We start from the raw sequence: 15,179 nt of genomic DNA on the forward strand, positions 1-15,179 counted from the left end.
AAGCCGCTTTCTGACTGTCTCTTCAGGATGCGCCCTTTGGTGGGCTTTGGTGGTCTTATTTACGTGCCTCCACTTCGACTGAGTCTTCTCCCTGTCATTTTGTTGTAGTTTTAGTGCTTCCATAGCAAGTCTACTGACAGAATAAGATAGAATCATACGCTACTTCGTCTTAGAAATGGTAACAACAAAGGATGAATCTGCATGTACGAGCCAGTCCGCCCCACAACAAGAGGATCGAGAATAAGGAGTGTATTGTCTGCAGCGCGGGCTACAATGGCGGAAGCACACAGGCACTTTTGGTAAATGTATACCATATATGGACAACCTGGTGACATTTCTCAACTGGTGACGTCAGCGGTTGTGCAGTTGTTGAGGAAGTATGAAAGCAAGCAATATTGTTTTATAAATATTTCCGCAATGCCTTTATGGTTTGATCTCAAATTTTTGGGACTTATGCAGATCCCAAGCACACACCAGCAGGTACCTATATGTAAGAAAAATAGGTTTTGTATAATAGGGTGAAACAAAACATCAGTTGGTCAGATAACTGCAGTGCACCACACGCATCTCTTGTGTGTGACTGCCATCTGCTGCCACCACCACACTTAACATCATACCGTGTATCACATAAAGGAGGTTCAATGTCAGTACGCACAACCGGTATTAATACATATAGTCGTGGTCAAAAGTTTACATACACTTGTGAAGGACATATTGTCATGGCTGTCTTGAGTTTCGAATAATTTGTACAACTCTTATTTTTTTGTAATAGAGTGATTGGAGCACATACTTGTTTCTCACAAAAAACATTCATGAAGTTTGGTTCTTTTATGAATTTATTATGGGTCTACTGAAAATGTGACCAAATCTGCTGGGCCAAAAGTATACATACAGCAACATACATAATCAATTTTGGTGATGTAGAAAAGTTACAATTAAATCAAATTAGCTTCATGGCATGGCCTCTTAACTTCATGTGAGTGACTATGATTGACGACACCTGTTGACTTCTCTGAGCCCATTTGAATGGGTCTCATGTGATGCAGTCATTAGATTCGGTCACAAACGCGACAATGGGAAAGTCAAAGGAACTCAGCACAGATCTGAAAAAACTAATCATTGACTTGAACAAGTCAGGAGAGTCACTTGCAGCCATTTCAAAGCAACTTAAGGTCCCAAGAGCAACTGTGCAGACAATTGTTCGTAAGTATGAAGTGCATGGCGGAGTTTTGTCACTGCCACGATCAGGAAGAAAACACAAGCTATCACCTGCTGCTGAGAGAAAGTTGGTCAAGATGATCGAGAGTCAACCAAGAACCACCAAAAAACTGGTCTGCAATGAATTGGAAGCTGCTGCAACACAGGTGTTAGTGTCCACAGTCAAGCGTGTTTTGCATCACCGTGGACTGAGAGGCGACCATGCAAGAGGGAAGCCCTTGCTCCAGAAGCGACACCTTAAAGCTTGTCTAAAGTTTGCTGCTGATCACATGGACAAAGATAATTGTGAATTGTGAATTATATTTATGTAGCCCTTTTCTCTAGTGACTCAAAGCACTTTTACATAGTGAAACCCAATATCTAAGTTACATTTAAACCAGTGTGGGTGGCACTGGGAGCAGGTGGGTAAAGTGTCTTGCCCAAGGACACAACGGCAGTGACTAGGATGGCGGAAGCGGGAATCAAACCTGCAACCCTCAAGTTACTGGCACGGCCGCTCTACCAACCGAGCTATACCGCCCCCAAAGACCTTCTGGAGGAAAGTTCTGTGGTCAGATGAAACAAAAATTGAGCTGTCTGGCCACAATACCCAGCAATATGTTTGGAAGAGAAAAGGTGAGGCCTTTAATCCCAGGAACACTAAGCCTACCATCAAGCATGGTGGTGGTAGTATTATGCTCTGTTTTGCTGCCAATGGAACTGGTGCTTTACAGAGAGTAAATGGGACAATGAAAAAGGAGGATTACCTCCAAATTTTTCAGGACAACCTAAAATCATCAGCCCGGAGGTTGGGTCTTGGGCGCAGTTGGGTGTTCCAACAGGACAATGACCCCAAACACACGTCAAAAGTGGTTAAGGAATGGCTAAATCAGGCTAGAATTAAGGTTTTAGAATGGCCTTCCCAAAGTCCTGACTTAAACCCCATTGAGAACATGTGGACAATGCTGAGGAAACAAGTCCATGTCAGAAAACCAACAAATTTAGCTGAACTGCACCAATTTTGTCAAGAGGAGTGGTCAAAAATTCAACCAGATGCTTGCAAGAAGCTTGTGGATGGCTACCAAAAGCGCCTTATTGCAGTGAAACTTGCCAAGGGACATGTAACCAAATAATAACATTGCTGTATGTATACTTTTGACCCAGCAGATTTCCTCACATTTACAGTACACCAATAATAAATTCATAAAAGAACCAAACTTCATGAATGTTTTTTGTGAGAAACAAGTATGTGCTCCAATCACTCTATCACAAAAAAATAAGAGTTGTAAAAATGATTGGAAACTCAAGACAGCCATGACATTGTTCTTTACAAGGGTATGTAAACTTTTGACCACGACTGTACATAAGGCGCACTGTAAATTTTTGAGAAAATGAAATGATTGAAGTCCGAATTATAATCCAAAAAATAGGGTATTTACTCGATGTTGAATATTTAGTCTTTTTTTTTTGTCTTAAAAGGATTTTCACAAAAGAGGAGTCAACGCAGTCTTTCATCTCTACTCTGCTTTCTTTTCAGAGGACGAGCTGAAGCCCCCTCCCTACAGCGAGTGTGCCGACGCTGACCAGACGGACGCGGCCCGTCCCTCCCATCACATCTCTGAGGGAGGGGACCTGAGTGGTGTCAATGAGGCCCCGCCCCCTTACACGCCGTCACCCCCGCCCCATTCCGACATACAAGAAGTCCCTGTGGGCCGCACAGAGCCACGCTCTGAGAACAGGCCCGTCTAGTCGATTATCTCAATATCAGTTTGCCTTTTCCCCAAAACAAAACTGCCTTGCTCCAGACAAACCTCAGAGATCGTTGCCAGCCTTGCTCTCAGTCACACGGGAGCAAACACGAGTGTGCCCCCTTCTACTTTTCTAGTCATCTAATGAATTCCATCATACCAGATGACCTCCACAAGCCTGTGTGCCTCAGCAGCTGCCACGAGCGTGACAGCCCAAACTTCAATGAATCTCCAGCACTGTCAGGCTGGCACATTTAAGAGATTCGCAGAATGAAACACGCTTCCAAGTGTAGCTTTAGCGCAGCACATTTCACGCCTCCGTTGGAACATCTTTTGAAGAAATTAGCAAACACAAGACCCTTCTTTAGTAACAGTCACAGTTTTGGTCACAGTGACTTCTTTAGAGTATGTCAACAACAACAAAGTAATAGAGGAGGAGACATTGTAACTATCAACTTAGTTTGCCTTTATACTCCATAATACTGGATTTGAAATCAAATTAAGTAGTAAAAATGTTAGCTTTACACGTTAAAGGTCCCATATTGTACAATTTGAACCATTTTAATTGAGTCTTGAATGTCCCATGAAGAGAAGATGTCGGAATTTAGTAGTGTCTGTGGTGTAAATACTCATTAACTACCATATAGCAGTGTGAAGACAAACATTAGCAACACTAGCAGAGCTATGTGAGCTAAAGAGCTAACATTACACTCACATTTTAACAGCAACATCATGCTAAGTTTGCCTGCCCGCTGACTGGTGTTTGGTTGGCAGAGCTTCAGGTTTTATTTTAAGATGCTTGGTGAAGCCTGCTTTTACACAAAGTTGTCCTTTGTGAAGCCTTAAAGTACCAGTAGAGTGGAAAAACAAGTTGACTTAATATGTTTAATTGTATTTCATTGTGTCTCAAACAATATCCAACTGTATTTCCAATCCGCAAAATGTGTGATTACAAAATGCCACAATTTCAGACAGCCATTTTGAATATTCCGCTCCAAATGTCTTTGGCAATTTCCGTAGATTTGGGGTAGGATGACATCAGGATGGGAACGCTTCTGCACTCCGAGCATATCAGCAGATCAGACATACTGGAAATATGCAAAAATTAGAAAGTGAAGTATATAGCGCTTTTTCTCCAGAGACTCAATGCGCTTTACATAGTGAAACACATTATCTACATCTTTAAGCTACGGTACATATAAACCAGTGTGAGTCACACTTGGGTAGAGTGTCTAACCCAAGTACATGACGGCATTGATGAGAATGGCGGAATCGGGGATCGAACCTGCAACCCTCATCTTGCTGGCACGGCAGCAGTACCAACCGAGCTACGCTGCCCACAAAAAGACGTGCTGTTTATCATTCCCAAGAAATGAACACGTGTTCTTTTTTTTATGCCTTCTAAGTCGTAAATAAAAAAACAAACATAAAAAGCCCCTTATCAATAGAGTCAATAGGGGCTCTCTATTCCGTCCACAAAACCATCTAAACTATCCAAAACCTGCCAAAAATACTCTATTTACATTTTGTAACTTGAATATAAACCAAATATTAGCGATAGTGTTATTAAAAGCGCTAACATAGACAAACCCTGGTGTGGGATCTGTGCCGGATCCCACACCAGGGTTTGTCTACGTTAGCGGGGATGTCGTTGTGACTTGTGCAGCCCTTTGAGATGTTTGTGATTAAGGGCTATATAGTTAAACTTTGACTGATTGAAACTATTTTAGCGGTGCATTGGTAACAAACAGCTAATCAGCCATTTGCTGCTGTACTATACGCCGGTCGAAGTCCTGCTGCTTCGTGTTTCAGCTTGTCAAAAGTTATTCTACATTATAAATCTTGCCTCTTATTTGGATAATAGGAGGATTAAAACCCTAAATCTAGAAATTGTTGATCTGTGACATTCAATTCATACTTGGCGATGGGGACAGTCACACAACTGAAGACGGTGTCTGCAGGCAGCAACTTTTCCTTTTAACCCTTCGTGTAGATGATGATTCATTCTTCATCTAAACGGGAAGTTATAAACATTCCATCCGTCGTCATCGCCGTAAAAGCAGATCGCTTTATTATGTTCATAATTTGTATTTCTTGATTAGCACTTAGCAATACTGCTCCATGATGCTATAGTGTTTCACTAAAGCTGGATCTGTTTAGCACAAAGCTTCTAAAACTTGTAGCTTACCCTCCTTATATTAAAAAATAGAAGGTTATGGATCATCATTTGTCCCAAAGTAATTGTTTTCACAAAGTCTGCATGATTTGCATTGTTGTTGATGTGAAAGGGATCTGTGGTTCCCACATTTACGTCACGGATCATGCTCATTATCTCTCAAAATGGCTCGGGAATCTCTGTGAGATTATTACTATTTTGATCATATGTATTTACTCACAAACTTTGTAAGTCTTTCTGTGTTATTAATCAGATATATATGATAATAGCTTCAATATAGAGGCAACTTGTTTTTACATTCTACTGGTACTTTAACTATATAGGCAAGGCAAGGCAACTTTATTTGTATAGCACTTTTCATACACAAGGCAGACTCAAAGTGCTTCACAGCACAACATGTGATACAACAAAGTGAAATGAAAGAAAATAAAAGCAAAATTAAAATGCCGACAATAAAAAAAAAACAGTGCGGACGTTAAAAGTTAAAAGATTAAAAGATTTAGCTGAAAGCTAAGGTGAACATAAAAGTTTTCAGTCTAGTTTTAAAAGTAGTCAGAATTGGGTAAAGTCTGACATCTTCAGGAAGTTTATTCCAGCTATTTGCCGCATAGTGACTGAATGATGCTCTCCCTTGATTTGAGTTTACTCAGGTCTCAGAAGATCTTAGTGATCTAGAGGGCTTATATAGTGGGAGCATATCTGTGATATACTTCGGCCCTAGACCATGTAGTGATTTATATGTGAGCAGGAGGATTTTGAAATCAAGTCTGATGTACAGGGAGCCAATGTAAGGATTTAAGAATTGGTGTAATGTGCTCACATTTTTTGGTCTTTGTTAGAACTCTAGCAGAAGCGTTCTGAACAAGCTGTAGCTGCCTGACAGGTTTTTGGGAAGACCTGCAAGGAGACCATTACAATAGTCTAGCCTACTGGTAATAAAGGCATGTACAAGTTTTTCTAACGCTTGAGCTGACATGAGCCCTCTAAGTCTTGTTACATTTTTGAGGGGATAGTAGGCCGATTTTGTTACTGTTTGATGTGACTGTCGAAATGTAAATTAGAATCTAAAATAACCCCAAGATTTCTGGCTTTATTTGAGGTTTTCAGGGACAGTGATTGAAGGTGTTGGATGACTTTAAACCTTTCTTTTTTAGCACCAAAAACAATTAATATAAACCAGGTGGGCTCACCTAGCATGTCCAGTGACAGTTCTAGCCATAATGGCGCCCTGTGCAAGAACCCACCTTCGACCTGCATAGTAGGGATGGGAATCTTCACAAAAACTCAGTTTGATTTGATCCGTTTCAGAATCGATTCTCGAGTCAACATGATTGTTGCGATATATTATTTGGTATAAAGACATATATATATATTTTTTTTAAACCTTGGCTTCTGACTAATGTCGTATATGTGCAGTGAGTAAGCATGGGAATGGCCTAAAAAACCTGTCTATTTACAAAAAAAAATGTGTTTATATATATATAATTTTTTGAAAACTCGGAATCAAATTACAATTGTAAAAAAAATCAATCGCACTCTGGCTGTGAATACATTTTTTTGAGCACACCTCATGCTAAGAGCGCCCATTTGACACACACATCCGGACAAATAAAATTATTTTTTTTACCCCCTAGAGAATGACACCCATGTGGCCCATAGCCCCAAACATCAAAACACTTGGTTTTTTTCACATGTTATTGCTGATAAATGGGCTTTTGCAACACATTTTACTGTTGTAAAAGTAAATTTTGTATAATCGGGTACTTTTATTCTAAACAGTTTCACCAAAATATGGTATTTAATAAGCACACATTTTAAATGTAGAATATTTTTATTTTGAGGCGCTCAAAGGTAAAGTTTGTCATTTTTAAAATTAAGACTAACTTAGTCTACACTCCAATCAAATCCATCATGGTGGTGTATAAAGGCAACAATCTGCAAATGTACATTTCTTTGAACAACACAGCATATGTGTTGACATAAAGTGTCATTGCTATCTGTCCAAAGCGATGACTATAATCTTGTTTTTAATTTACCAAGGTGCTCTTATTGAATACAGCGAGCTCGAACCAATGCAGTTTTAATCTACTTTTTTATTGCATTTTGCAGGCTGTGATTTGTGGTGAAGCTGTCTCAGGAGTTCCACTGACCAGCTAATAGCTTGTCTACTCCCTCTGCATGAGACAAAGTGGACAATGTATGTTGGAAGGTTACCATGCCAACGGTAAAAATTATACACCTAATATTGTCATTTCGTTTTGAAGGTCATCACTCTTAACGAAATTACTCAATGATCGCTCCGACGTGATCAAGGGCTTTTTTTTCCATTTGCATCATTATTGCAAAAAGCAAAACAAACCAAAAAAATTTTTTTTGCAGCTTTTTAAAATATCCACATGATATCCACTTATTTTTATGCTTGTGTTTTTTGTTTTTTTTCCTGGTCACTGCTTTTCAAACAAAATGTGGTCGTCCTGTTTTTGGGTGGCCTGTTTGCTTTTACCAGAGAATCAACGGTTTAAATTGTTCTAATATAATAATGACTGTTTTGTATTGTGATGACAAATCATTCAGAAAAAAAAAAAGGAGAGATGCAACTGCAAAATGTAGCTTACATTACCATCACCTACGTCCACTTTAACTTCATGTCCATTCCCTAAATGGCTCCTTAATTAGATCTCTTCAGGTTGTAGCTTTGTGACTTATGGGGATGGCTTTTTTATGGCTTTTTTGGGTGGGGGGATGATTCATATTCTGTATTAAATTGTTCTTATTGCTCATGAGTGCTGTTTATTTGTTTTGAGGCCGTCATAGTGCAGTGTAATCTGTTGTACCTTATTTATTTATACAAAACCCAAAACCAGTGAAGTTGGCACATTGTGTAATTTGTAAATAAAAAGAGAATACAATGATTTGCAAATTCCTTTCAACTTATTTTCAATTGAATAGACTGCAAAGACAAGATACTTAATGTTCAAACTGAGAAACCTGATTTTTGTTTTGCAAATAATTAACTGTGAATTTAATGGCAGCAACACATTGCAAAAAAGTTGGCACGGGCATTTTTACTACTGTTATATGGCCTTTCCTTTTAACAACACTCAGTAAACATTTGGAAACTGAGGAGACAACACTTTTAAGCTTTTCAGGTGGAATTCTTCCCCATTCTTGCTTGATGCAACAGTCCGGGGTCTCTGTTGTGGTAATTTAGGCTTCATAATGCGCCACACATTTTCAATGGGAGACAGGTCAAGACTACAGGCAGGCCAGTCTAGTACCCGCACTATTTTACTAAGAAACCATGCTGTTGTAACACGTGGCTTGGCATTGTCTTGTGAAATAAGCAGGGGCGTCCATGATAACGTTGCTTGGATGGCAACATATGTTGCTCCAAAACCTGTATGTACCTTTCAGCATTAATGGTGTCTTTACACATGTGTAAGTTACCCATGTCTTGGGCACTAATACACCCCCATACCATCACAGATGCTGGCTTTTCAAATTTGCACCGAGAACCATCCGGATGGTTATTTTTCTCTTTGTTCCGTAGGACACATCTACAGTTTCCAAAAACAATTTAAAATGTGGACTCGTCAGACCACAGAACCTTTTTCCACTTTGCATCAGTCCATCTTAGATGAGCTCGGGCCCAGAAAAGCTGGCGGTGTTTTTGGGTGTTGTTGATAAATTTATTTCGCTTTGCATAGTAGTTTTAACTTGCACTTACAGATGTAGCGATGAACTGTAGTTACTGACCGCGGTTTTCTGAAGTGTTCCTGAGCCCATGTGGTGATATCCTTTACACACCGATGTTGTTTTTTGATGAAGTACCCCTTGAGGGATCCAAGGTCACGGGTGTTCAAGGCTACGTGCAGTGATTTCTCCAGACTCTGAACCTTTTGATGATATTACGGACGGTAGATGGTGAAATCCCTAAATTCCTTGCAATAGCTGGTTGAGAAATGTTGTTCTTAAACTGTTTGACCATTTGCTCATGTTCACAAAGTGGTGACCCTCGCCCCATCCTTGTACGTGAATGACTGAGAATCTCATGGAAGCTGCTTTTAAACCCAATCATGGCACCCACCTGTTCCCAATTAGCCTGTCCACCTGTGGGATGTTCCAAATAAGGGATGAGCATTCCTCAACTTTCTCAGTCTTGTTTGCCACTTGCGCCAGCCTTTTTGGAACATTTGGAATGTTGCATGCATTAAATTCCAAATTAGCTAATATTTGCAAAAAACTAATCAAAGTTTTCCAGTTCGAACGTTAAGTATGTTGTCTTTGCAGTCTATTCAATTGAATATAGGTTGAAAAGGATTAGCAAATAATTGTATTCTGTTTTTATTTTCGATTTACACAACGTGCCAACTTCACTGGATTTGGGGTTTGTAATTTAAATTACTGCAGGAGTCTTGTGAATTTGTTGGTTCATATGACTTTGAAAAAATATAATTTAACTATTGAAAAACAGTTTTATACAAGCTCCATCTCAATCAGTTTGGGGGGTCCGGAGCTTAAAACACGTTAATACCCAATTCTAAGAGTATAATAATTTATTTCACTTCCGTCCATGCTCCACTAGAGGGCAGTGTCTTTCCACTGATTATTACCACATTGAAACCTTTTTGTACCTTGGACTTTTTTTCTTTCTTCTCATGTGAAGAGATGCTCTGTTGTCATGACATAACATTATTTATATGCCATTTAGTGACACCATAACGTGAATATTTGCGTTTCAGGTTCAAGCGTCTCCAGCTAAGCAGACGCATTTAATGGAGCAAAGTACGCTCAAAGTGGCCTTTACGTCCTCATGTAAAATAGAGCTTTACCTCTTTTATGCTGTTTTCTTTCACAGACGTAGCACACTCTGCACACCTCCGGCATACCTTGCACAATATGTGCTGTTGTGTTGCTAGAGGGTGCTATGCAGTGACTATGGGGGTAAAATACACTTTGTGATGTGCGATTGAAGTGTGAGAATGTATCAAATAATAAATGCATTTTACTTGATATGCCCCACATAGGCTGCAGTATGTAGTTAGTAACATAAAGGTGTTGCAATATTAGGAATAACAGTGGTTGTTATTTCTTCTTGTACATGTAATTGTTGCACCGTAAAAAAATTATGTCGATTTTAGGGTAAACAAAAACTGAGGCGCCAGAATTTTACAGTTAAAATAACAGTGGTAATGTTTTCCATTTACAGTGTTACGCGGTGAAAACAGCTGATTTTACTGTAAGAAAAGAAACCTTAAAAATCAGCTCAGTCGCCATGTTACTGTTTTTCAGTTTACAGTAATACACCGTAAAAACAACTGTAGATTTTACGGTGAAAGAAAGAAAAAAAATTACCTGACAGCTCAGTCGCTAAAATTGTTATGTTAAAATGACAATGTTACTGGTTTTTTTTAGGTTAGAGCAGTGGTCCCCAAACTACCACCCTCGGGCCGTTTCCGGCCCACCAGCTTCCAAAATCCGGCCGGCGGGAAGTCTCAAGTTCGATTTTTTTTTTTTAATTAAAAAAAATAAAAAATAAAAAAAATATATGTATATATATATATATATATATATATATATATATATATATATATATATATATATATATATATATATATATATATATATATATATATATATATATTTATATATATTATTATTATTTATTTTTTATTTTTTATTTTTTATCTGTCTTTTCTTATCGCTTGTTACTCTCTGTCTCCTAGCCGCTCAAGCAAACCATATTGTCTAAAAATGCATTTTTCCATCAATAATGTGACATCATCGCGCTCGGAACATATATATATACATATATATATACAGTTTATATATATATATATATATATATATATATATATATATATATATATATATATATATATATATATATATATATATATATATATATATATATATATATATACATATGTATATGTATACAGCCCAGCCCCCGGGCAAATTTTTTTAACCCAATGCGGCCCCCGAGTCAAGAGGTTTGGGGACCACTAGGTTAGAGTAATTTGCTGTAAAAACACTGTAAACTGGCAGTTTGGTCACCAGATTTTTACCGTACAAAGAAAAGTGTTACCTTTTTTCCCCCCTCAATTTACAGTAATTCGCTGTAAAAACAACTTCCATTGATTTTATGGTATTAAAAAAAACAAACAAACAAACAAAAACTGGCAGCCCAGACACAAAATAAAATTTTTAGTTTATAGTAATTTGCTGTAAAAATGTCACCCATAGATTTTACGGTAAAAAAACAGACAAATATTTTAACGTTAAAATTGCAGTGGTACTGTTTTTTTTTGTCTACAGTAATTTGCTGTAAAAACACTAAACTTGACAATAAAAAAAACTGCCAGCTCAGTCATCAGACTTTTACAGTTAAAATAACAATGCTAATGTTTCTATTTACAACACTATGCTGTAAAAACAACTACTGTAGATTTTGCTGTAAAAAAACAAAAGACATGTCAATTCAGTCGCAAGAATTTTACCGTTAAAATAAATGGTACCATTTTTCAGTTTACAGTAACATGCTGTAAAAACTATAACCATAGATTTTACGGTAAAAACAAAAAAACTGCCATCTCAGTCTCTAATATTTTAACGTTAAAATTACAATGGTACCGTTTTTTAGTTTACAGTAGGTCGCTGTCAAAAACACCGTAAATTGTACGGTAAAAATACTGAGAGCTCAATCGCCAGAATTTTACTGTAAAAACAGTGGTACTGATTTTCAATTTACACTAATATGCCATAAAAACAACAACCGTAGATTTTACGGTAAAAATAAAACTTTTAACACTAAAATTATGTTTTCTTTAGTTTACAGTAATTTGCTTTAAAAAACACAAAAAAAAACACAGTACATTTTACATTAAAAAAACTGCCAGCTCAGTCGCCAGAATTTTACAGACAGTGGTAACGTTTTCTGTTTCCAATATTATACTGTAAAAAACAACTACAGTAGATGTTTAGCGGTAAAATAGCTGTCAGCTCAGTCCTCAATCTCACCATACTGAGACTTTCAATTTACTTTAATTCACTGTAAAAACAACTGTAAATTTTACGTTAAAAAACTGGCATACCATAATTTTACCGTAGAATAACAGTTGTAAAGTTTTCCCATTCACAGTAATTCACTGTAAAAAAGATCCTAAATTTCCCGGCGAAAATCGACAGCTCAGTCGCCAGAATTTGACAGTACAGATTCCACTGGTACCTTTTTTCACTTTACATTTTCATTTTTCACTTTTATCTTTTACACCATCGGGTGTAAAAACGACCATAGATTTAGAAGTAAAAAAAACTAGCAGCTCAGTTGCCAGAATTTTACCGTTTACATTACAGTAGTACTGTTTTTCTATTTACAATAATATTCTGTAAAAACTTGTGATGAGGGACAAGCGGTAGAAAATGGATGGATGCTGATGGATGGATCCATGATGTGGGATCTGAGCCGAGGATGTCGTTGTGGCTTGTGCAGCCCTTTGAGACACTCGTGATTTAGGGCTATATAAGTAAACATTGATTGATGCTGTAAAAAAAGGCCATAGATTTTACAGTAAAACACTGTCCTTTCAATTGCTCGTTTTTTACCGTGAAAGTAATAATGATGCTGTTTTTCTATTTACAGTAATTGGCTGTATATTTTACAGTTAAGTTTTTTACCTTTAAAATCTACACTTTTTTTCTTTTTAGCAGTTTTTTATTTGTATTATTGCTTTCAAATCTCCTCCAGCTTCATGATATAGTCCAGTGTTTTTCAACCTTTTTTGAGCCAAGGCACATTTTTTTCATTGAAAAAATCCGGAGGCACACCACCAGCAGAAATCATTAAAAAACGAAACTCAGTAGACAGTAAAAAGTCATTGTCACAATTGTTGGATACGACTTTAAACCGTTACCAACCATGCATCACTATAGCTCTTGTCTCAAAGTAGGTGAACTTTCACGACCTGTCACATCACGCCGTGACTTATTTGGAGTTTTTTGCTGTTTTCCTGTGTGCAGTGTTTTAGTTCTTGTATTGTGCTCCTATTTTGGTGACTTTTCCTGTATAGTTAGTGTTTTCCTGTTGCAGTTTCATGTGTTCCTTAGACGCTATTCCCAGCACCTGCTTTGTTATAGCAATCAAGAATACTTAAGTTGTTGCTATCCTTCTTTGTGGGAACATTGTTGATTGTCTTGTCATGTCCGGGTGTACTTTGTGGACGCCTTCTCTGCTCCGCATGCTGTAAGTCTTTGCTGTCGTCCAGCATTCTGTTTTTGTTTACTTTGTAGCCAGTTTAGTTTTAGTTTCATTCTACATAGCCATCCCTAAGCTTCAATTCCTTTTCTTAGCGGCACTCGCCTTTTGTTTATTTTTGGTTTAAGCATTTGATACCTTTTTACCTTCACACTGCCTCCCGCTGTGCTCTGCATATTGGGATCATGACAAAGCAATTAGCTACCTGCTGCCCCCTACTGAGATGTAAAAGTATTACACGGTTACTCTGCCGTGCTCTAGACAGCACAGACACTCAACAACGGCACATTTGCAGACTATAATTACTGGTTTGCAAAACATATTTTTAACCCAAATAAGTGAAATGACATCATCTCACGCACAGTGGTTGAAAAACACTGGTATAGTCCATTCTTCTGTTACTGTTATTTTCTGTCTCCATGCAGGCACTACAGATGTGCACCTGCCACACTTTTAATGCCTTTTTCTTTGCTTTATTTCCCAAATCCAGTTTGAAGGAGACAAATCCAAGGCGTGCATGATAAACACCAGCGTGCGCTGATTCCGCTGCAGACTGGCTGATTAGCTTCACTTCTCCAGCAGCTGGTCATCATCCGCAGGTTGTATTTCTTTCTTGATTGGTTTTGTCTCGTGGTTTGTTTACTTGTGTCGTCTCTAAACTACTATGCAAAGATCAGGCAGAGCAGGAGAGGGACGTTTTCTCTCTTCTGCTTCAGCCCAGCTGAGAAAATTGCTATGATTTCCTTGAAACCTGTCAAAGGTAGAGTCAAAAGAAGGATATGAAGGTTGACTCTCAAGGACTTTGTGGCACGCAGGCTTGTGTTTAGACACAAAAAAAGCAAATTGCTTTATTTTTAATTTGTACCACAAACATTGGTTTTACCTTCAACTCTTTGCCGCATGTTTTTTTGTACAAAAAAATACACTTTCTCAGTCCCTAAAGTCAATTTATTTTTGCTCCAAAATGGAAAGTCGTCTTTCCAGGCAAGCGAGTTTGCGACTTCCATCCTCTGGCGGCTTCATTTTGAGGATGAAAGGTGAAAATTAGAAAGTCTGGTCCTCCCGGAGCACCTGTCAGTCGTCACTGTGGTGGCCTGTGGAGCAAAGCATCCATCTTTGCCAACATTACCAGGACGCCTCTGTCAGCAGTCAGCTCCAGAAACACTTTGGAGAAAATACGCGGCAACGTCAAGGAGGAGTCTTGAATCAGAAGTCAGGTGAGATACAGTGACACTTTTACCTCTTTTCTATAGGGGTGCCACAAAGAAAGAGAATAATTTCGCCACACCTAGTGTGTGTGTGACAATCATTGGTACTTTAAGATGAGGGGGAAAAAAAGATTCATTTTTATTTATGGTCTCTGCTTATTTGTTGCCCTCTACAGACAAAGTCTCAAAAAGACTACGGTGAACGTGAGAGGGAAATGCACTTCTTTTGGAATTTTGCTTATCATTCACAATTCTTATGCAACACAAGAACATTGCATGCATTCTAACTCGTAAATAAATGTTAGCAAAAGTCAGCTAACAACGGAGGTAATGGGACTCGCTCTATTTCACCAATAAAGCGCTCTAAAAAACTTCCAAAAACTTCCATTAACCTTTTATACAAACCCCGTTTCCATATGAGTTGGGAAATTGTGTTAGATGTTAATATAAACGGAATACAATGATTTGCAAATCCTTTTCAACCCATATTCAATTGAATGCACTACAAAGACAAGATATTTGATGTTCAAACTCATAAACTTTATTTTTTTTTGCAAATAATAATTAACTTAGAATTTCATGGCTGCAACACGTGC

The 15,179-nt window shown here is 38.0% G+C and overlaps 1 protein-coding gene across 3 annotated transcripts in view; it reads left to right on the forward strand.

The window, feature by feature from the left end:
* si:dkey-118j18.2 (uncharacterized) overlaps positions 1–8,014 on the forward strand; it is a 32,457-nt gene extending 24,443 nt beyond the window's left edge. For all 3 annotated transcript variants that reach the window (XM_062021105.1, XM_062021103.1, XM_062021104.1), the window contains exon 5: positions 2,735–8,014. In XM_062021105.1, coding sequence (XP_061877089.1) covers positions 2,735–2,946 — 212 coding nt within the window. In that variant the 3' untranslated portion in view covers positions 2,947–8,014. The remainder of the gene's footprint in view (positions 1–2,734) is intronic.
* The last annotated feature ends 7,165 nt before the right edge of the window (positions 8,015–15,179 follow it).

Source organism: Entelurus aequoreus, linkage group LG15 (genome assembly GCF_033978785.1).
Source record: "Entelurus aequoreus isolate RoL-2023_Sb linkage group LG15, RoL_Eaeq_v1.1, whole genome shotgun sequence".
Taxonomy (NCBI): domain Eukaryota; kingdom Metazoa; phylum Chordata; class Actinopteri; order Syngnathiformes; family Syngnathidae; genus Entelurus; species Entelurus aequoreus.